At 35.5% G+C, this 24,884-nt stretch overlaps 1 protein-coding gene across 1 annotated transcript in view; it reads right to left on the bottom strand.

The window, feature by feature from the left end:
• Positions 1-24,884, bottom strand: part of RYR3 (ryanodine receptor 3) — a 253,363-nt gene that overhangs the window by 166,359 nt on the left and 62,120 nt on the right. Inside the window, exons 3-8 of the mRNA XM_049825231.1 lie at positions 22,511-22,618; positions 13,528-13,602; positions 12,455-12,533; positions 8,830-8,942; positions 8,284-8,383; positions 5,111-5,204 (exon numbers count right to left, since the gene is read on the bottom strand). Of these exons, the coding sequence (XP_049681188.1) occupies positions 5,111-5,204; positions 8,284-8,383; positions 8,830-8,942; positions 12,455-12,533; positions 13,528-13,602; positions 22,511-22,618 (569 nt within the window). The remainder of the gene's footprint in view (positions 1-5,110; positions 5,205-8,283; positions 8,384-8,829; positions 8,943-12,454; positions 12,534-13,527; positions 13,603-22,510; positions 22,619-24,884) is intronic.

Here is a 24,884-nt window from a genome sequence, read left to right as displayed (position 1 = left end):
AGCACGATACACAATCCAAATATCCCAGGTTAATTAGGCTATTTCCATTAAGCTATTCTCTCTCATGAGTTCAGAGTACTTTGCTTTCAAAGTGCCTCCGAAACTTTGCTGTTACTTAATCAGTCATAAAAATACGTAATTCATACAGTTCCCAAGACATTAATCTAAATTACTAATGCTCTTAAATACATATAAACAAAATATTAAGTATACACATTTGCATACATTAACAATCATCTGCATGAATATGACATCAGAGACTTTATTCCTAGAATTACTTCTAACATTCTTATTAAAAGACAAAAATGGTGGTGATAAAAACAAGATTTTGTATTATAATCCTTACAAAACAGATATTACAGATAAAATTATACATTAGTTTTAGGAAACTCAGAGAAATAAACAACAGGAAGTGAAGGGGGTCAGCCTTCAATATAACCTAGTTTTCTTGAATTACTGGCCAGGGGTTACTGACATGTTTTGATGCTGAAACTCACATTCTACTCAATAATGAAATACAAACAAATACAAACTATGGTGGATTAGTCCTGTTCACAGGAATACATGCAAGAAGGTTTTTCATCTTTCAGTAATCATTCAAGTCTTGTCATCTAAGCACCAGAATTTGTATAACTTTTCTCATTTACAATGGATATAGGAAATACCATTGATAATAGGAAAGGTCTCAGTCTGAATCTCAGGATATGTAGAAACTTTTTAAAAAAATAATAGTTTTATTAATAATTGTAATAATATTTTTAAATAATAATTGTATTTGTTACATTCTGCAACAGTAAAAAACTAGGAAATAATAAACTTCTAATGAAATACTTTGTTTAGTTATAATAATTTGGGAGGTTTGATGTGCACCTTATTTATTTTCAAATATTTTAAGAATCTCTTAACTAAGTAAATTTAATTTCTTTTACACATTTTTAGGCTACTATCTGCAACATTACTACTATTGGGAAACTGTATTAGACTGTTCACAATGTGACTCCCAAGCTGTCCTCCATACAGTACCATGTAAGGGTTTATTGCACCATCATTATACAATAAATTGACATGTTCTGTTACTGGTAGTAAATGCTCAGTGGACACTCTAACTGAGCAGAAATCTGTTCACACAGCAAAATAGTACTAGAGGATGACACAATTACTTTTCTGCTATGCATACCTCTTCTCTTGAAAGAGTTACTTAACAACATCTATGTGTGAACTGTGAGTGTGGTCAGAAACTGAGTCGCCCAGGCAGACACCAATAAGAAAATCATATTCTTAATAATTGTAATACTCTGCAGTACATTCTTTCATAATTTGAGCATGAGGGAAGGGTTCAGATATACAAGCAAAATTGTTCTAGATACAACACACACTGATTCACTAGCTTCTTTTCAAAAGCGCAGCAAACTTCCAAGTGTTTGTTGGGTTCTTTAATTTTTCTTAGAGCAATATAAGCAGACAGCCTTTTTTGTATTTCTCAACTTTTATGGCAGTGGTTCTTTCTGATCACATATTTTTTTATTAATACCTAAAGGAGAGGTTGATTGAACCTTTCAGCAAGATTATTCAATTCATGCTTATTCCTAAACGTTTTCATCAATTTCTAATGCTAAATTTTGTTGTAGCTTTGTCAGAGGTAAGAATGGCAATTCATACAACCTGTTCTTCCTTTTCCTAGGTGAAAGAAAGGGTGAAGAAAGATGAAGAAAACAGTTCCACTGTTCCTTATTTAATTAAGATAACAGGAACTGACCCCAAACCATAAAGACAGACAAACTGAAAAACACAGAATAATGCAGAATGAAAAATTACTGTATCAAAATGTGATTAAGGTACCAAAAAAAAAAAAAGTTCAAACTCTAATTTTGTTCTTAGGAAAGGATTTTGTTTGTTTCACTAAAAACAAACAGACAAAAAAAAAAAATCTAGCAGTACAGCAGAGAAAGGCTTCTATTTTTAAAGAAAAACAACAACAAAAAGTTCTATTTATCCTGAGTTTCAGATCCTTTCCCATCATACATTGTATTTCCTGTATCCATTATATGAGAAAGGTTATAAAAATTCTGGTGCTTGGATGACAAGACATGAATGATTACTGAAAGATGAAAATCTTTGTTACATGTATTGCTGTGAACAAGACTAATCCACCCTAGCATGCATAGGAGCTGGACCTTCTATTGTACTTATGTATCTGAAAAAACATGCAGCAAGAGAATTTAAAATCTGCCTTCCTGCTTTGGCAAACTTGACTGAATGCTGCACACACATACATAAAAATGTCACAACCTAGCTGTTATACAGTCTGTTCTGAATTAAAGTACCATTTTGAAATGCAGAATTTTAAGTGGCTTTTTAGATTGTCAAGTTCTTTTCCTTGTTCAACAGTTAACAGGAAAGAAAATAAAGCTGTTTCTCATTGTTCTCATGCAACTATGGGACCTGGAACTCAAATTGTGAAATGAAAGTTGTCTTTTTCTTAGCTGAGCAAGTGTTCCTAGAACTTTTCTTCTATTGAGAACATGTAAGGTTTTAATTTCTATGACACCCTGCTTTTTGATCAACACCATTACATTCCAGGAAGAATCTGTATATTAACATGTAGTATACTGGAGTGTGACAAACTGTTTGCATCCAGTATCTTTATAAGATGATGGACTTGTAGATCTACACCTGTACCCTATTTAGGAGTCACATTTAAGAACACACACGTGATTTCAAAAATTTTGAAATGATAGTTCACCATAAAAGTAAGAATCTATATTCCTCACAGTAAAGGTAGTAGCATTTCCTACAGATCTTGTCTTTTGTAATAATGTTTTTGATACTCTAGAATCAAAATACAAAATAACAACAAAAAAACCTAGCAGTCAATTCATCTTCATTTCCAGACTCTATGAATATGATCTTTCAAGGTCCCTTCCAACCTGGACTGTTCTGTGATTCTATGAATATACTGAATACACGGTAACTGTCTGGAGCTTTTCTTTTCCATTTTCATCTTAGATTCTCTTTGGTCCCATTCACCTTACTGATGTTACTTTTGGCAGACTCTAATGACCTCTTCCTAGCTAAGCTCAAAACTAATAATTCACTTCCATTCTCTTTGACCTCCTTCATTTCTCCTTGGCCCAACTCACCCATTCCTTCACTGAAGGAATACCATAGATATGTCTGTGGTCACCTTTTACACTTTTTAAATTCCTATACTACTTAAATTCTCTAACCCGTTTCCAGCTTTTTCTATATGCAACACTGTACTAGCGTTAGTGATCTGCTCCTACACTAACAAAACTGCAAGTAAGAGAGAACTGCTGCTTTTTCACAACAGCATCCACATAACATTTCTTCGTCCTCTCCTTGACTCCATCCATCTATCCAACCAACCACCCATCTTATTCTGAGTTTTTGCCAAGCCTGCCTTTTTTAATGTTCAATAAGTCTATCCCCTGTGTTTTCACTTGGCCTGTAATAAAAGACCTTAAGATTCATGGCAAAGAATAGTCACTGTATGAATTGTTAAGGAGCATTCTCTACAGAAACCTTCAGAAAATCAAATGTCTGTTCTATGAAAAGAGAAATTATCACTCTTATCTAACTTATATTATTTAATAGTCCTAATGGAATGTATAGAACAGATTAAACAGAGATGGAAATAAACACAACCATTTTCTACAGCTCTTGCTCCTGTTCCTACTGCTATTTGTTTTTTTTCCATGTATTCATTTTGTTTTGTATAATATAAAAACATGATTCCTACAACTACGACACAGCACAAACTTGGCCTTATGTCTATCATGCAGCTCACAAATCCAAAAGATAGGACAACTCCAAATCAATCTTAGCACATTGTATCACTATTACACATTTGAAAAAGTTCAATATAGCATTCACATTATTCCTCTATTTTGAGAATATAAATACATTACTTTCATTCAGAAGAAAAAACATTTTTTAATTTTACCCTTTTATTTATGTTGTTATAAAAAAATGGAAGCAGAGCTTAAGTCAGTAACAATACACACCAAACATATATTAAGAGGAGGAACATACAGGGCAATAGGACTCCACAATTATTTTGGGTTTTAACTATAACTGACTTCTAGGTAAGTAACAGCAATAGCAAAGGACAGCATTTCTAAACATACTGAAAAGGCTCGACACCTATTCTAACCTTGATTGTTTACAAAATTAGTCTGAGTATGACATCTGTTCCACACAAGGTATTTAGATCCTAATACTTTTGCTAGTATTTTTACACTAGGTGTGCACATTCCCACACTCAGTGCAAACTTTGTATCTTTTTTTTCTATATACATATGAAGAAAACAGCAGTTAAAAAATTAATCAAGCGAAGTTTTCTGACATTCAGTTTGGGTCTTCTTTTGGAGTCTTTTGGAGACTTTTTTACTCCACAGAAATGTAAAAATGGAAAATTTAGAACTAAAAAGTTTATTTGACATAACTGAATGTTACTCGTGGTATTTGCCACAGTGGGTATAGAGACCTTATTTGTTGGATATGATTTTTAATACTGGGGTTTTTGTGTATCAAAATTATTAGCTTGCTGTGCTTTTGATTATCAGCAAAATGCAAAGTTAAATTCAAATAATAAATCAACATAATATATAACAACTGTAGATTTAAGTTTAATACAAATTGATTTAGCTAATATGATTTAATTATCTTAACATATTAATCAAATTTGAGAGAGCAAGAACTTGCAAAAAGGTGCAAAATATATAAAATATGATAGTCATTGTAGAGGCCAAACTTTCAGAGATTTTTTTTAGGTTTTTTTTTTTTTTTTTAAATTACCATCTTCCCTGCTAATGCTTGCTTACCTCTGCTTATAGTAATACACATTAAAGACAAACAACAAAACAGGCTGGAAATATCAGTGGAAATCAATTACTTGAATTTCAGCAATAAAAAAAACTCATGAATGATTTTCTACTTAGTACTCTCAACTTCTTGTAACAATGTCACTGCCTAATTAAAGATTGCTGTAAAGAGTGTCTAACCTATCTAACCTCAAATTCAACTGACAACCAACAATCTATTTCTTTTTTTGAGAGAAGGAAATGTATAAAAATGCACCACTACTTACTTCTGCTGTGAATCATTCTGATCTGTAGATGGAATTGTCAAACACTCATCATGGCCATGGAACAAACGTACTACATGCCCACCAAGAAGATATCCTGTAGAAGATATTTACTCATTAGCTTAAACATTGACAATATGAAAATAACACCCTCAAAAAAATTTTAAAACATTCAAAAGACCTAGGTGAAATCTGTTTTCCAAGTTTTCACTCACAACTGCAATTCAGCAAGAACAACAAATTTAGTATGACAACATATTATTTTTTAATATCTTTTTCAGTTAAAAGTCTTTCTTCTGAAAATGAAGACAAAAAGGAAGCAATCATTTAACATTTAAAAATCAAATTAGGATTCTGGGACAGAAAAGGAAAATAAAAACTTTTACAATAATTACTGTTATGAAAATTGAATGCTTTAGGTAAAAGCCAAATCAAATATATAATACCACAGGTTCCCTGCCCTTAATACAATTTCTCAATACAAAATAATTTCATGAATTCATCAGTTTGTTCTGACATTTATAATTTGTGTCAAAATCAAAATTGCACAGCAGCAGCAGGAGACAGAGGACAGAAAAATACTTAGCAGTTCTGAAGATTAAGTCTAATAGAAGCTAACTTTCCGACCCATTTAACACAAAGACTACAGGTCAAAACCAGGCACTTTGCCTCACAGAAAAAAAGAAAAGAAAAAAAATGGTGTAGGATGAGAATGATTCATCAGACCCTCAGTCCAAACTGTTCTGACCTTGTAAGTGAAATTAATGCCTTTTAAAAGAACAAACACACATAAAGGAGGAAGGGTAGAAGGAAACTTTCATACTGTGTGGCTGATTCAATATAAATTTGTAAATTAGGAAAACAATAACTGGCACCTATCCCATTGCAAATTAATACAAAGGTAAAAGCAAAGAAAGAATGAAGAAAGAACAACAAAAAAACCAACCAACCACAACCTAACTTTCCTGGTATTTATGTTCCATCAAAGTACTTCAAACATCACAAAACGTATGTTGTCTGACTTCCAGTCCAATTTTAGACTCAGGAAATCCTACTTTCTCAGTCTGTGCATTCAACTTGAGCAAGGCTGCTAAGTCTTTTGACATATGATCACCCCTCATGTAAACCATTCTGAGAAGTGTATATACAGCTAAACCTAAGCCTAAGTGGTTGGGAAAAAAATGACACACAGAAAACCTACTTCTTTGCTTACCCTACCCTAACTTCTTTTTTTTTTTTTCTTCTTTGATTATGCGATTTTGGATTATGTGTCCAATTCTGAGCTACAACAGTTCCAAGTACAGCAAAGGGCCACCAAGATGATTAAGAGACTGGTGCATCTCACACATGAGAAAAGGCTGAGAGAACAAGGGACTGTTTGAGCTAGAGAAGAGAAGGCTCTGGGGGGTTCTCATCAATGTAAAGAGGACAGAGTCAGGCTCTTTTCAGTGGTGCCCAGTGACAGGACCAGAGGCAATGGGCACAAACTGAAACACAAAAGGGTCCCTATGAACATCAGAAAACACTTTTTCACTGTGAGGGTGCCTGAGCACTGGCACAGGTTGCCCAGAGAAGTTGTGGAATCTGCCTCCTTGGAGATACTCAAAAGCCACCTTGACATGGTCCCGGGCAACCTGTTCTAGGAGGTCCTGCTTGAGCAGGGGATTAGACCAGGTTCCTTCCAACCTCAACCACTCTGTGATTCTGTAAGCACTTAGGAAATTTACCTGCCAAACCCCTGCTAATACAGAAATATACCACTGATCTTCCATGATCTCTCCATGTAGCTCATTACGTTTGTCATCTGTTACAAGTTTTTAATTTTACTATACGATGGCTTTTCTGTTTGCTTGGTTTTGTTTCACCTGTGAAACCTAAGAACACGGGGACTTCTCCAGAGTTAACGTCTATTCTATTTATGACCCATGATGGCAGGGGACCAGCCAGCCATTTATATATATACGGCTCCAGCATAATACACTTCTTGCAACAGAAAGCAATCAGAAAGTATCACAAGGAAAATCCATATCCCATGTGCTCTTAAAATGAAAACCTACAAACACTCTGAGACAAGCTTATAACGGGCCAGTGCACAGAAACACTGTGGGATGCTGATTTAAACCACTTGGGGTTAGAAGGACCCGACCATAGTTCAGATAAGCCTAGTGACTGTTAGTCTTTAGGAACAGGGTAGTCTAGTTCTATCAAGACTTAGTCTAGCTGATCCCAGGGAAATGCAATGTCTCTTTCAGGTCCCTTATAGCTCCATTTTTTCCTATGAGCCTGTATATTATCACATCATGATTAGTTTTAGGGCCAAGTGATACAAAATGGTCCTGACTTAAGACATTTACCATTGGCTAACGTGGAAGGCTGACACTTCAAACAGAGAACAGCAGAGGGAAAGTACAATGCTTGTTATGACAGTGTTAATGACAGTATGGCATTGAAATAAGGAGCAATACTGAGTAGATGAGTCTTTCATTACAGAACAAGACATTTCTCAAACAGAATAAGGTAAAGCTTCTCAAGCATGGTTGTGAAATGCAGTCAAATACCAAGAAAGAAATCCTGACCCTGTGGTGTGGGATTTAAGGCTGATTAAGAGGGTGCGTTTAGAGAGCTCATTTTTATTGACTATTACAGAGACACAATAAGAAAGCATGGCTGTGAGATCCAGAAAGGATATTGAGCAAATATCCTTAAAAAACACATCTAAGAGACTGAATAGGAATTATAAGAAACCTGCTTTCCATTTTGCATGTACCTTTATCTCTCTTCTGTTATATCTGTTACAGGGTGATTGAAAATCCTATACAGAATCTGGAGTTTACCAGCTTTAGTTATTTTGCAGCTCCTACTCCCCAAAATTAAACTGAAGACAAGAAACTGATCTGTTGCACTCTCAGTCTTCATTTCTCATACAGCTTTTCATGCTTTGCTATTCTAAAGTCACAGCAGTTATATAGCTTTTCTTCAGTTAATCTGGCTAATGTATCTGTATTTCCCCATCTTCCCTTCTGTTATTCTTCTCTCCTACGCTAATTTTCTTTATTTTCATTAAGCTCCTTGGTTTGATTTTCTAAGGGTGTTTTTTTCTTCATTTTCACTCTTCATTAAAAGCAATACAAAGTCATCTAAAATATATACTTTTCTAAATAAAAAAAATTACAAACCTTCTGTAATATTGCTTCCTGAGCACGTAGGATGTACATTCCATAGCGTCTGCATAAAGGAGGCATCCACCTGAATACTTCCATTTGACATGGAGAGATGCTGAAAGACAACAGTAACAGGAAACAGTGAAATTTATGCACTTACAAATATTTAGTATATTAATTTTGCAAAAAAATAGAAATACATAATAAAGTAAATATACAAATATTCTTTAAAAATGAGTAGTCACTTGCTTTTAAAATGAACTCTTTTCTAAATCTAATCAGCAGACTTCAGCTGCAGCTTAGAAATCTTCCACAGTTACAGAAATAAACGCCTCCCAAGATGGAGAATGCTGAAGTACACCTCAGGATAAAAGCATGGAAACAGTCTTGTTCTAGCAGAGGAAAACCTTCCGCTGAGAAAAAAAAGTGCATTACAACCAGGCATTATTTCCTAGATAAGAAAAAAATTCATTCATAAGAATCTCAACCATTTTCCCCAACTCCTCACAGCACTTTGTATTTTTCCCACCACGTGTCCACTTGCTAAACATACAAACCTACCAGGTATCTTTCAGAGGACACACTGACCAGGATAAGATCATCACCGATTCGAACTTTTTCTCCTTCTGACCTTTGTTTAGAAGCAGGGTGTATTGTCCACCAGCATGCCTCACCTAAAGGACAGAGATATTTAACAAAGGTACACAAAACAGACAACTCCCAGGAAATTTACAGATACCTTTATACAACATTGAAATAACACAATAAAGAATTGCATCTTATAAAACATTCACCTTCTAAAACCACCTCATTCCTCTTTTCAATCCACTTGAATTTTTTCTTTGTCATCACTGAAACTGATATTTCTCTTTTCATGTATTTTTTTAAAGCAACTAACCACTTAAAAAACACTGCTCAAAACTGCCCTCTTTCAAGGCTCTCACTGCCAGTAAATTGCTGAGAGCTACCTCAGTCTTAATTATCGCCTTTTATGTCTTCTTTTGCATAATGTTCATATTTAATTCACAATCTTCTGTATCGTTTCCACTCTAAGCTGCATTTATGTTGTAGAATACAGAATTTTGAAACAAATACTCCATTAACTTTACAATATTGCTACACTACAAATATCAGTTCTGGGAGCAATTCCATTAGCACTACAGACCATGTGACTACAGGATAGCCAAGCCTAAGGTTGACAACTATAGAACATTTCCTATACATTAAATACAAGATTCCAGATTACTTTGCACTCATACATACAGCCTGATTCCAAGTAGCTCACCCTATTCATTCCACAATTTCACACCCTTCAGGATTTAGAATCATAGAATCATTTAGGTTGGAAAAGACCTTCAAGATCATCAAGTCCAACCATCAACTATGTCCACTAAACCATGTTATGGAGTACCTCGTCTACGTGCTTTTTGAATACCTCCAGGGATGGTGACTTCACCACTTCCCTGGGCAGCCTATTCCAATGGCTGACAACCCTCTCAGTAAAAAATTTTTTCCCAAGATCCAACATAATCCTCCCCTGCCACAACTTGAGGCCATTTCCTCTCGTCCTATCTCCAGCCACCTGACAGAAGAGACCAGCACCCACCTCACTACAACCCCCCTTCAGGTAGCTGTAGAGAGCGATAAGGTCTCCCCTCAGCCTCCTCTTCTCCAGGCTAAACAACCCCAGTTCCCTCACCTGCTCCTCATAAGACTTGTGCTCCAGGCCCCTCACCAACTTGGTTGCCCTTCTCTGGACACACTCTAGCACCTCAATGTCTTTCTTGTAGTGAGGGGCCCAAAACTGAACACAGGACTCAAGGTGCGGCCTCACCAGTGCCCAGTACAGGGGAACAATCACCTCCCTGCTCCTGCTGACCAGACTATTTCTGATACAAGCCAGGATGCCGTTGGCCTTCTTGGCCACCTGGGCACACTGCCGGCTCATATTCAGCCGGTCGTCAACCAGCACACCCAGGTCTTTCTCTGCCGGACAGCTTTCCAGCCTCTCTTCCCCAAGCCTGTAGCGCTGCATGGGGTTGTTGTGACTGAAGTGCAGGACCTGGCACTTGGCCTTGTTGAACTTCATACAATTGGCCTCAGCCCATCGATCCAGCCTGTCCAGATCTCTCTGTAGAGCATTCCTACCCTCAAGCAGATCAACCCTGCCTCCCAACTTGGCGTCATCTGCAAACTTGCTGAGGGTCCACTCGATCCCCTCGTCCAAATCATTGATAAAGATATGAAACAGAATGGGGCCCAACACCAAGCCTTGGGGAACATCACTTGTGACCTGCCACCAACTGGATTTCACCCTATTCACCGCAAGTTTAGTTTAGTTTAGTTAAGACCCTGAAGAAAACAAATTGAATACAGCTTTCTTACTGGGCAATACAAAGTGGAAGAAAATGAAACAAACACAAAATTGGTAACATAAGATAAAGCACAAAAATCTGTTTGGTCAACTAAGAAGTTTCATGTAAAACCTCCTTAAAACAAAATTTGAAAGTTATGAAACTAATTATAAAGAAAACAATAAATAAAAGTTACATCACTAAAACTGTAAAGTGTTAAATCTTTAAAAGGGAATAATTTAAGATATCCAGTGGCTTTTCACTCAATACCTGCTAGGCAAAAAATACTTCCTGCAGCTGCAATTGATTCAATAGGACAGTTTCGGGGGGTGGGGAGGGGAGGGGGGGAGTAGGACAAAGGGAAGTGATATCATCATGGTCAGTTTATGAGGTTTACAAGCATGCAGTAGTTATCAAAATCCTTTGTGCAGAAACACATCTAAGCATTGGTTTTATGTGTTGCTTTTTATATCATGCCTATGTGTACATAGGGCCTTTTTGTATATATACAGTTAAGCAAATACCATTATGAGACAACTACAGATATTAGTTACAAAACCTCATGGGCAGAAGCAGGCACATGCACAACAACTCTGAAAAAAACTATGAAATTATAAAGACATATTTCACTGAAACTATTTTCAGAGAGAGAGAACACATACATTCCTTTAATCAACATGCCTAAAGAAAATGGTCTCCATCTAAGGCAGCAACCAAAGGTACAATCAAGTAATAGGCTGCTGATATCTGTGAGACCACCTTCTCTATGGCTACAAACAACTGAAAGACAAACTTCACTCATTCAAAACAGAAGGTCATGTAGATAATCAGAGTCACCTGAAAAGAAATTTTCGAAGAACATAGTTCACAAACATTTTAACAGCTACATTGGCAGTGCCTCTCCATCATCAGTTAGTTTATTGTTATTTTAATTTATTTTCAAAATAATGACAAAACAACAGAAATCACAGGTTTTATATTAATACAACTAGCATTTCTTTATTTGAAGCTTCACATTAATGAGGTGTGTATATAGGTACTTAGATTTTCCCTTCAACATATATGTCTGTGCCTGGGTACTATAGGGTCACCTGTTACTTTCTGATGAGTACTCATCACTTTCAGTAACCTTTAACACTATGTATACAGCAGCATATCAACCTATTTGTGGCTCTTTGTGGCTGAGTTGCTTTTAAATTAATTTAACATAGCTCCCAGTGGCATCTCATAATTTATATGTGAATTCATGGAAGCACTTTTTTTTTTTTTTTTCTATATTTCTATTAGCAGCACTGTTACTGGCAGTATTCCCAGAAATCTATTGATTAGATTTTAAAGCTTTCTCGTCATTTCTTGTTTGTGTCATATCTCTTCCACTCTGTCCCACTATCATATTACTCCATTTTATGCTTTTATTTTTCTTCAGCTCTTTTAGCAATGTGCTCATTACATTTTTTCCTGTTTTCCTGCATTACAAGTTACATACTTCTTTTGTTGCATGGTTACAATGTATATTGTGAATGCACCAATATATGGCTTTTCTGTACTCTATTTCTATTGAAAGTGACAAGCCACACAAATAGAAGACAACTGCTTCGAATTTATTTTATTCAACAGAAGTTTTTTTACTTTGACCGTTTTCACCAGTCTTATTGCAGTTGTGGTAACTCAGTTTAATTGCAAGGCACTAAGTCATCAGTATTGACAGTCATCATCTACTTTGTCATCTTATTTCTAATGAACACATAAACACAACATTCATAAGCTTACAGTGTCATTAATCTCAACGCCTCTTCTAAAAACAGAAATGCGTGACATTTTCCTTGGCATACCTGCTGCATTTTCTCGTAGTCCCACATCAAATGCAAGTTTATCCGTCTGGGATCTTGATGATGTTAAACATGTCAAATACTGCAAAACAGAGTAGTTATTGAAATAAAAGCCCAACAGTATCCATTAACACACATGCCAAATTAATACATTCACATTACTCCATCTTACCATCAGCCTGTGTTTATTTTTTTAAAATTAGTTAAGCATGTTATCTGTATACAAGCTCTTCCTGACTTTAGAACATCAAAATCCTTTTCCTCTTCAGCACATACTTCTCTGTGCAATTTAGCTCCTGCCTTCCAAAATTTCACATAGTTGATCAGATAAGAACAGGCAAACATCTTATTACAGCATTACTGTAGTAAGTTTGCTTCATGAAAACATAGCAAACATACCAAAAGGCAGTCATCATACTTGCAACTCTGGTATACCAAGGCAACTACAATTTGTATGGTTCATAAACATAAATACCGGAGTTTAAAGACTAATGTAGAGTCTTCTAGTACAGGAAAAAGGAGGGAAGATGTTTTCTTGACTTCTCATTTCTTCAACCTCCTATCAGGTATATTTGCATGGGCCCTAATAAGTCAAAGATCCTGAACAGTTAAAATTTTCCAGTTATACAATGTAGTGACACAAAATTTATGCAAGGTAGCCTGAAGACAGCATGTTTGTGGGCATAGTCTCTGGGAACTATGGGATGTTAAAAGCAATACCTTATTTTATAAAATGGGATGGAAAAAATAACACATATCACAACAAATTCATTTGCAATAGCAATAACTTGCTAAAGGAATTATCATTAAAATGGATTCTTTAAGGACCCAGAAAAAATCCACGGCTAAAAGAGCTTTTCAGCTACATTTCTGAGTGAAATGGATTGAAGAATCTGAATTTAAAATATAAGGGCCACTTCCATTGTGTTGAGACACCATAAGCTATTAAAATTTTTTATCTAGTGCAAAAGAGAACTTAGAACATTCTTCAAAATTTATCTATTTTTTTATTTTAATAAAAAGACATTTATTTGAGTCTCATGTTACTCATTCTGTGAAAGTCCTCTTTCACTTACCATTTCACTAAACGAATGTCGAAGTAGTATAGCATGGCCATACAGCAGGGTTCTGTGACCACCCCCTTGAGCTGCCTACACAACATGACAGAGAAGGTCAGAACTCCACTGCACTGCGTGGACTACCATCAGAATTATGTAACAATAAGAAGAGCTACTACAGTTCAAGTAATAAGTACAAATATTCAAACAAATTATGAAATGCATATGCTGGGCAAAGATCACGATAATGAAGCAGCTACAGCAATAGCCAAATATCTGCCAAGGGAACAAATACTGTTCTTGATCAAAGGCTCTTATTGTGACCTAATTTTTTATTATAATAAAGTAAAAACATAGCATTTTCAAAAAAAAGTTTTCAATTAAATAAGATACTACTTACCTTTCTTATAAACTTTTCAGAGGCATTAAAAAAATAATAATAAAGTAAGTATACATACATATACACAAGCTGAAATTCGAAAGAGGAAAAATGCACCTAATGCCCAGAATGGTTTAAGCACATACTAAGGATATCTACTTGCTAGGATTAATGTTATCTTAAGCATTTACCAGATTCATTAAAGCAACTGCATCCATAATTTCAACAAAGCAGAGTTTTGAATTCGTTTTGAATTAGTTTTGAATATGGAATTTTATGACAAGATCAGGGAGACGCAAAACTGGGTTCTCCATACATTTCCTTTAGAGAATTTGGCACACATCTTTTGACCTCCTTTTCGTGACCAAAAAAAAAAAAAATTTCAAGGGAAAAATCTTAACAAGTTACCTATGGAACAACAGACAAACAGCTTTTTAGGTTTTCAAGTCTGCCTCTCTCACCTGCATCTATCATCTTATTTAGTAGTTATTTATAAATAACAAGCCTATTCAAATTTAAATAAATATGACCAAGAAATTAAATTCCTGATTTATTGTGGTGCTCTCCACCAAAACTGGATATTTTTTTTTAGATTCTTGATCCCAGGTTGTATGAAGCACTTCCCCAAGAAAGTAATCTCCAAATTTTGCAGAATTATGGATATCATGATTAATCTTAATACTAATTATACTATGGTGGGCAACATTATACTTCACTTTTTTATCTCAGTCCAGATCATAACATTTGCACCTGGTAAGTCTTGAGTTACCTCAAATATTATCATCTCAAATAATAAAAGGTCTAACATCAAGATCCTGATAACAAGTTAGAAATTGCTGATTTACGAATAACTAACTTCTCATAAAATTGCTTGAAACTGTTCTCACACACACACAGAGCTTTTTTCCATTTAAAAGAGCATTTACTTTATGGTCTTCTTGTTTCAGGTATATTTAGGCAATCATTAAATATGACAGATGATTCGCCAAAATATAACTTCAGAACAGGGATCGTCTCTAGTATGTTACATATTGCTAGAAAGGACTGCCTTTAAGGTCAGTTCTGTTCCTTGGATTCACGTGGAAGGGACCAAGATAATTAGAGGTAGTTCCCAGAACTCAAATAACAGTTATACATGTGTAGGCAAATGATTTTGCACTCTATGAACAATATATTAGTTAAATCACCAATAAGGTCAATAGGTTTACAAGCTATGTACAACTTGTGTTGTAAAGAACCCCACCTTAGAAGATATCAAGCTGTGGAAACTACTACATTCTGTAGCTCGACATAAAGAATACTTAATACTAATTCAAAGGATTAAAAATGAAATTTTATTTGTCCAAACAGAAAGAATAAAAACCTAAAAGCAATTCAGCAGAGGTCTTTTATTGCAACTGCAATACAATAAAAATCCTGCTTCTATTTTTCTAGCTAATAACAAAGACATTAACAAATAGGGATTTGGGACCTGCTTATGCTGGAACTTAATGCTGTTAATAGACCGTAGAGAGTCCTATGTAATTTTATGTAGTAGATTTTATTGAGAAATTTCTCAGAATTATATGGATACCATGTATAATCTCTTTCACAATATGATCCGTATAATCATGTAAAATTTCTCAGTATACCCAGTAGCAAAGTTAAAAAAAAAACAACACAAAACAAACAGAAAAAAAACCAAACAAAAAACCAAACCACCACAAACTCCTGGATAATGATTTTTGGATCTACATAGAAAATTGGAAAAAGCTGGAGACAAATATAGGATAGTTTTCGCTGGTCATTCAGAGAACACAGCATACTTTCAGATATCATTATAGAAGGCTGATCAGAAACAATGAACAAAAAAATTCTAAGACCTCCTTCAAAATATGTCATCCATAAAAAATGGTTTTAATACTATATCCCAGAGGAACTTATCACTGCTTGGGGAAGAAAAACAGAAAAACATCACGTAACAGTGTATATAATAACTGTTTTATAAATTAAAACTTTTTTTTAAGCAACAAGGAAAACCTTAACAGCAAAATAAACTATAATTACAGAAAAGTTGTCAAAAGAAAATTACACGTAGCCGGTTTGTAACTTATATATGTATACTAAGAACAAGCAATAAAACACCTCATGCTATTTTTTTACTGAAAGCTTTTAAGTGAATCACTTGTAATTTTAAGGCTGACTCATCTAAAAAAAAAATATAATTCAAATAAGCTATGTTCTTCCTCTAGAAAAATCTGAAACTAACAGCACAACTCTATTCCAAACTAAATTTAGTATGGAAAGCAAACCATTCAATGGAATGATAGACTGGTGAAACCAATAAAAGATTAATGTTAATTATATGAGGCCAAATTCTATTCTTAGCAATGACTTTGTACTGAGAACAGAATGTAAATGAACATTTTAAGATGTGCATTCCTACGTTTCATGCTGTCATTTTTCTCAACGTATATAACAACTATTAAAAGACAGCATTTTGTACTAATCATCTCAGAAATATCTTTTTTGGAAATCTAGTTTAGAAATAGTTATTACCATATCAATTTGCTTTCATGGTGCCAAAGATAGTGTCTCATAATACAAAATATTTAACTTGATCGGTAGTTATGACGTGTCTCAAAACAGAATCAGTTAATTGCAACTTAAAAAATAACCCATCCATTTTACAAACAGCTTGTTGACAGAAGCTAATTAAGAGTCCACCTCTGATTGTAACAAATCCTTGTGGTTGTCCTGGTTTCAGCTGGGATAGAGTTAATTGTCTTCCTAGTAGCTGGTACAGTGCTATGTTTTTGAGTTCAGTATGAGAAGAATGTTGACAACACTGATGTTTTCAGTTGTTGCTAAGTAGTGTTTAGTCTACAGTCAAGGATTTTTCAGCTTCTGATGCCCAGCCAGTGAGAAAGCTGGAGGGACACAAGAAGTTGGCACAGGACACAGCCAGGGCACCTGACCCAAACTGGCAAACTGAGTATTCCATACCATGTGACGTCACATCTACTATAGAAACTGGGGGGAGTGGGGGCAGGAGATCGCCACTCGGGGACTAACAGTGTCGATCAGTGGGTGGTGAGCAATTGCACTGTGCATCACTTGTGTATTCTAATCCTTGTATTATTACTATTACCATTTTATTAGTGTTACCATTATTAGTTTCTTATTCTTTTCTGCTCTATCAAACTGTTCTTATCTCAACCCACGAGTTTTACTCCTTTTCCCAATTTTCTCCCCCATCCCACTGGGGGCGGAGGGGAAGTGAGTGAGTGGCCGCGTGGTGCTTAGTTGCTGGCTGGGGTTAAACCACGACAGTGGTCCAGAAAGTTTCTTCCATTATTGTTCAGGTTTTCATTTTTTCTTTCGCCTTTCCTATTTATATGAACTGCTGTGTTAGCATTACAATTTCCCCGATAGATGGTAGTTTCGAAATAAGTATGGCACAACAGACTACATTTTCTTTTTTGTTATCCACTGCCCCCAAAGCAACAGTGCAATCATTTTTACTGAAGAGATTATTTGTCCTCTACTGCCAATCCCAAATATAAATATTCATGTATTACTACTAATCTCATATTATATCTTCTGGCTAAGTTTTGGCGTAAATATTTTTGAAATACTAAAAATTGTGTTACGGCTTAGGAGTCCTAGAAGTTTTTAAATCAATCTTACTTTCTCTAAGCAAATGCTTTTTTCATGAAGAGTTCCATTTTCTAGAAAGCAATGTAATTGAAAAAATCAAAAATTACACTTTAACCTGGAAAAAACAGTGGAAAACAAGAGGTCAGTAGCAACGAGGTCTGAAAATCATGTATGCAAAGGCTGACATTGCAAGATCAGAGGTGACAGAGCAGAACTCCGGTTTCCCTGAGCTGTGCCACGACATGGGCCAGTTAAAGACCTGGAATGCTGAATGAGACATTAGGTTGTGGTTATCCTGCTGCCAAGTTACAGAGAAAAATAAACGTTCTTCTACGTCTCAAAAAGTAAAAATTAAGGAAGAATTTAATACCTGTGAATCACACAGCACCATGTGACTACCCCCTTGAGCTGCCACCATTTTTTTGGGCCCCTCACTACAAGAAAGACATTGAGGTGCTGGAGCGTGTCCAGAGAAGGGCAACCAAGTTGGTGAGGGGCCTGGAGCACAAGTCTTATGAGGAGCAGGTGAGGGAACTGGGGTTGTTTAGTCCGGAGAAGAGGAGGCTGAGGGGAGACCTTATCGCTCTCTACAACTACCTGAAGGGGGGTTGTAGTGAGGTGGGTGCTGGTCTCTTCTGTCAGGTGGCTGGAGATAGGACGAGAGGAAATGGCCTCAAGTTATGGCAGGGGAGGATTATGTTGGATCTTAGGAAAAAATTTTTTACTGAGAGGGTTGTCAGCCATTGGAATAGGCTGCCCAGGGAAGTGGTGAAGTCACCATCCCTGGAGGTATTCAAAAAGCACGTAGACGAGGTACTCCATAACATGGTTTAGTGGACATAGTTGATGGTTGGACTTGATGATCTTGAAGGTCTTTTCCAACCTAAATGATTCTATGTGATGAGAAAACGTTAACTGAAATACTGAAGTCTGAGTGCATATAATACACAGCACATGTTTCTACAGCATATCTCATCCCCATGCAATTTAACAAGAAAGGTAAAAGAATGACAAATTAATATGGAATTAAAACAATGAGTGATCATAAGACATCAATTTATTTCCCTTTCTCTTTTCAAGCTGACATATTTTTGGAATAGAAGCCAATTTGTTATTTCACTATCATATTTATCTCTTAATTTTTAAGATATAAAAAAGATAGAAAATATTTAAGGGATTTTGATTTATAAACTATAATAATAACTGTTTATTATGGTAAAGACTAAAATTTGTATCCGATAATTTCATGGTTATATCATTTAGTCTATACACTGTTTAGATGTTTTCCCAATTTGGTATAAAAGAGTTAATTCCTGAGACATATTCAAGAATATCTCAATATACGAAGTTACTCTATTTTGCTATTTATGCTGATGTATCACTTACTACAATAGTTTAATTTTAATACTATATTATGAAAGAAATTTTTTAATAGTAAATAAAATAATAAAAATCATTGGTTTCATGCATTTGAAAAACAACCTGATGGAGGCCTACTGGACTACTATCACTGAAGTTTGGAGTATTAAATATATGAATGTGCAACAATTCTCTTAACACATAAGAAAATTTCTCATTAGAAATTACTTTATTCCACCATGTATACTATGCAAACAGTGTTCACAATGTATACAATACCTTAGGGCATTTTAAGATACTTTCTGTAGTTAATCCCAAACTGCACTCCTATAGACTTATGACCACTAACCGTCAATTATAATACAAAACACATCTCATGATTTTAGCCTGCTGAACTGCACCTAACTTAGAGGATTAAAAGAGCACAAAACAGACAGTAAGAATGCCCCTTCTATGCATGCATACATACATTTCTATATAAATATGGTTTGCATACCGTGGTACTTCATGTGCTAAATATATATATCTCTTAATTAAACTGATATGTTTTCCACACATTAAGTAAAACAGAAACAAGCTTACAAAGAAAAAAAACCAATATTCTTTAATAGAATGAAAGGTAGGTATTGAAGATGGCATTATAAAATTGTGACAGAATAAAACTGTAAAGTTTCACTCTTTCTTGTCAATAATTCTTAAATTGCAACCTTCCCTTCATTTTTTAAAATTTAAATTCTGCAACCATGTTATTCAGATAAAAGCAAATCCTAGTTTTGAGTCATTTAATATTTACTGATCTGCATGAAATAATGAGGAATTTTAATCCAGAAGCATTCTAAATATCTTTCTAATTTTATATAACTAAGAAGCCATCTTGCAAAGTGAAATTTCTTCCTTCAGAAATAAGAGACTCCATAGGTCACCCTGAATGCTTGCAGCAATTAAAAAAAAAAAAAAAAAAGTTCTATCATTAGTGTTAGTTTCATTGGGATGATATAAAGCTTTGGCAAATTGTTTGACTTCAAAATAAAATTTTATAAATTAAAATATATATTTGACCACCTTTACTTTTATACTTTTAAAAAATAAAAATGTTTTCAAAACCAATTTTTTTTTCTTTCCTTATTACCTAGAGCATACAGTCTATTAGAAGTTTCAATAAGCAGTCATTGTATAGCCAGTCACAGACAGAGTTACACTTAGATTTCCTGTGAAAAACAAGACTCACTGTTGGGTAACAAATTCTTAAGTAGTGCTTTGATGCATCTGATTTACAAATAGATAAAATGAAATAGTGTTTTAAAAATGGTGAATTGTTGCACAACAATGAAGAGACTGAAGAATGAATGGCAGGTTATAATTCAAGAGAAAAAATACCAAAAATTTATTCTATAGACATTTTTGTCTTTAAAAAAAGATGTATTTTGAATGTATTACTTCTGCATAGATGGATATGACAGTGAAAAAATTAGCCTCAAGTAAATAAAACACCCTTTTGATTCTCCCTTCTAGGGTATTTACTTAAATCATAGAATCCCCCCCACCCCCCCATTGTTCTATTTTCTAGGATTGTACTGAAAAAGTAAGAAAATACTAAAACTGCATGCACAGTATATGAATCCCAGAAAGAAATCAAAAGAAATCTCTCACCATGAAACAAATTCACATAAATCTATATTTGATCCCCAAAAATATTATAGTGAAATGTTATTTTCAAGTAAATTTCCTTAGATAATACTGAGATTACTTGTATTTTTGTTTGTTTTCTTCCTCAGACACTCATTTTTCCTTTTACTTAATGTGACAGTCTTAACTCTGTGTGTAAGTACAATAAAAGAAAAATTACAACTCAAAGAAAATACACAAAGAAAAGCTTTCTGATTCTACATAAAATAAAAATGAAAACTATCTAGCTCTGCAGATTATTTGTATTGTAATTAGTTGCCATTTAGTCTCATAAAATAAGTAAAGCCATAGAGTTTTATCATGCTCTGTTCCTAAGAGAATAAAAGTTAAATTCAATTCAATTCAGCTGAAATTGGAGAGTTAGGGTCAAAGCAATCAAAGATAAAAGTTTTCCACCCAAGCTTTTGGACTATGCTGGGAAATCAATTAAAGCACAGCATCATAGAAGATAAGCGCAAGCTGATCTGATCAGGCAGCAAAAATCTGATAGGTATAGTAAACATCAATGCACAGACATTGCACGCAACCAATTCAAGAATTTTCTCAACTTTAAAAGATGTACATGTGACCAATACCAAATTTATCTCCAAGTGAGAGTGAAATGCAGATTTTTATTTAGACAAGTTTGTCGTTTTCATGGTGCCAGAAAGCAATTACAGAATCTGTCATAACAAATAAACATTGTAAACTCTTATTTAATATTACTTTGTTAATAATCCTTCACCCTATACATTAAAAAGGGTCATTTCCAGTTTTTTTCAGATTTCATTTGTTCTCTGAATAGAAGAAAACAATAAAGGTGATGTCACATTTTATTTTAAATTCCTAAAACTTATACACGTGAATATAACAAAGCAGTGGCCAACAGAGTGGAGACCATAGGTCAATTTCATTTACTTTCAGAGAAACACGAGCTCTACCTAAGTCTATAGAACTAGACAATTCACCCAAATTACCTACTTACAAGCCATTCACAGATGCAACAGCAAATGTAACTTCTAAAACTTCCAGAAGTATTAGTGCACGGATGAGAGGTAAGTCTGTCTCATCTCAAAAACTAGCAAAGAGGTTCAGCTGATCATTGAAAAATTATTGTTCACACAGATCATTGAAAACACAGGTAAATCTGTATCTGGGGTTTGGATTAGGCTTAATTTTTGCTTATAAGACCATCACCTTTTGCCAAATAGCTTAGACTTTCTATGAAAAATACAGTTCTTAAATAACTTTGTCAATAATAAATAATGTATAATAAAGGGCACAGGGACTTTTTGACATCCTGACCGCTCCAGTGTGGAAGTCCTCTTTCAGTCATTCTTAGTATATCTTAGATTTGAAGTGATAGTTCAATTGAAACTTTAGTAATATGAAATGCAAGCACAGTTACAACATTTCACTTTACTGCAAAGTCACTTTACACTACACTGTAAGCATTCCAGTAAGTATGCTTGTACTAATATAGTAAAAGATTAAGAAACCCAAATAAAGAGAATAGTTACATGATGAGAAAATTATTTTGCTTTCCCCATTAATAAATAGCACTATAATACAGTAATGCTTTTATGGCAATGATTTATGTTTCAGACAAAACCTATCTCATATACTCTCCTCAGGTTCATAAAAGCCAGACTCAGTCCAAGCATTCTCTGATTCCTTTTTCAGTATCCAGCTCTGGACTGATGGTAATAAATGATCCCTGAAGATGATGTTTCTGGGTTTTGTAAATATTTTGAAAGACTAACTGCATCTGCTCCTCAATACTAAAGAGAAATGAATATGAGTATAGTAGTGGAGCAATAATGTCTTCCTAGGAAAACCAGAAAACCGAAGAACCTGCTATGACGTGACGCCCCTCTCCTAAAAAATCCTGGAGCAAAGAAAGAAATGAGAACAATCCATATTCAGAAATGTAATATTCTTTGATGTCAATTTACTTACACCTTCACTAGCATTATCCCCTGTGTTGGCCAGCATTTCTTGAAGAGCTCTGACAGATAGGGACTGTTCAAGGACGAAATTACAGATGCAAAGGTCTGGAGGAACATACTATAAAATAAATTAAACTGTGTAAGAAAAGAGCAGCAGAGCAGATAAAACAGAATTAAAAGTGTATTTGAACACACATGTATTTTAATGTTAAAATCCATACTTAATGTTTACTCATTTGGTTTTGAGATACATGCTATTTCCCTGTATGAAAATAATATAAATCCATTCCTCATAACTTGTCAGTGCAGTAACTTTGCTTTTCCTAGTGCTGTATTCCTCACAGGAAAATGAAACATCTTCAGGTCCAAAAATGAGAAGTTTTTCTCTACATATTATTGCCTTCCTGTCCTTTAGAATTACACAGTGAACATTGTTCCTTAATGTCACTGACAAAACAAAATAGAAGGTGTATGATCTTATTTGACATAAGAGGTTGATACTCTGAACATATTTGTAGCTGTCACTAAATGGTAAAGATTCAGAAACTCACAATACAATAAAACTATTTTAGGAGATCTTCTCAATTGTTGGATCAATATGTCTGCTGGTTCTGAAACATGAAACTTACATTCACTTCAAGAACAGCAGACTTTTTTTTCAATTAATTGGCATCGATGTGTCCAAGGAAAGATGTGTCCAAGAAAAAAGTCTCAAGGGGAATTATCAATGCATATAAATATGTGACAGGAAAGTACACAGAAGACAGAGCCAGACTCTACACAGTGGTACCCAGTGAAAGGACAAGAGGAAATTGACACAAATTGAAATACAGGAAATTCTATTTAAACATAAGGAAAAAAACTTTTGCACTGTTAGCATGGTAAACACTGGACCAGGTTGCCCAGAGAGGCTGTGGAGTCTCTATCCTTGGAGATATTCAAACCCTGACTGGACACTGTTGAGACAAGGGGAGTCAAAAGAATCTCAGTAGACATAATAAAGGGGGGTGAAAGATGATGTTTAGTGCTTACATTGTTGAAATTAGCTGAGGTAGAGACAGTCCTTGATAAGAAGAGCTGGTCCCAAGAACCAGCCAATGAGGTAAAGACAGTCCTTGATAAGAAGCAGGAGCAGGCCCCAAGAGCCAGCCAAGACTGGTCTTGGGGCTTGGGTGAATACCAAGAAATCACTGAGCCTGCGCGAGGAAAGAGGTTACTAGTGGTGACGAAGAGGAGTCATCTATCTTCATCTCTGTGACCACCAGACAACCACCATAAAGAGGCCCTGCGCAGGCGCAGTTGGGAGGAGACTATGGAAATGACCTCTCAGAGCTAACTTTAATATGAAGTGGGGATAGGTCATGCATATGTATAGGCGTACTGTAAATATGTAATACCTGACTGTATAAACTTGAGGTGAACTGCTGAGTTGGGCGTGCATGACTTTAGTGGGACTACTCCCCCGTGCCGCCCAGCGCTGAATGAACATACCTACTTCACAATCTCACTGATCGTGGAGTCTGTTTTCCGCACGTCAGTTTGGTGAGCCAGGCAGGAGACTCTCTGCTCGGCTGCGGGACTGACTGCGGAGCGGACGTCCCTTGCCACGCCTCGAGCACTTTCCTCGGAGGAGCCCCCACTGCCAGCTGCTCACTGCAGGAGCAGACAACAACCTCCTGAAGCCACAGACCAAACAGTATGTTTTACAAGGGGACCCTGTAAAAGTACAGGCCGGGGCAGCTGGTAAATCGCACAGAGACGTCTGGCGTGCAGCGTAGTCCCCGTATGGGAGGAGGGTACCCTGTATGGGGGGATTTGCTGACCGACAGAGCGGCCGCTAGCGATGTTGGGGGTAGATCAAACAAATCCGGGGTGGTCGCTGCATCCCAGTATCGGAAGCCAGGACGGACCTGTCGCTGACTGGCATATAAGAGGCAGGAGAAGGGTAAGCGCACCCCCTCGCAATTGCACTTGGTTTATGGGGTAAGTGGACCCCCTCACAATTGCACTTGGTTTATTTTTGCAGCTGCTGAAGGTTGTCAACTGCACCGATGCTTGTATGATGTGAATGTTTGGAAATTTATGTTAAAGATTTTGTGTGGGTGTGTGGAAATGATATGTTGAAATGTGTGAATGTCTTTACATATTAATAGGGGTGATTCCTTGCTTTGTATGTGGGCTTGCAACTGGACTATATAATAATTAGCATCCGGCTTGGGTTTTGTTGAAGTGTAAATCTTGTGGGAGAAGCTGGTACTGTACATCTAGCAGACGGAAACCAGACTGCCTTGAATATTTTCTCCAAATTCCACACTTTTATGATTGGGAAAGAGCTCACTAAGAATCCGAAATAGTGAGATTGGTGTGTAAAGGAAAATTTAATT

The sequence above is a fragment of the Accipiter gentilis genome, chromosome 22, assembly GCF_929443795.1.
Source record: "Accipiter gentilis chromosome 22, bAccGen1.1, whole genome shotgun sequence".
NCBI classification, from domain to species: Eukaryota; Metazoa; Chordata; class Aves; order Accipitriformes; family Accipitridae; genus Astur; species Astur gentilis.
Note: the sequence above shows the minus strand (reverse complement) of the source record. Positions and strands in the feature narration are given on the sequence as shown.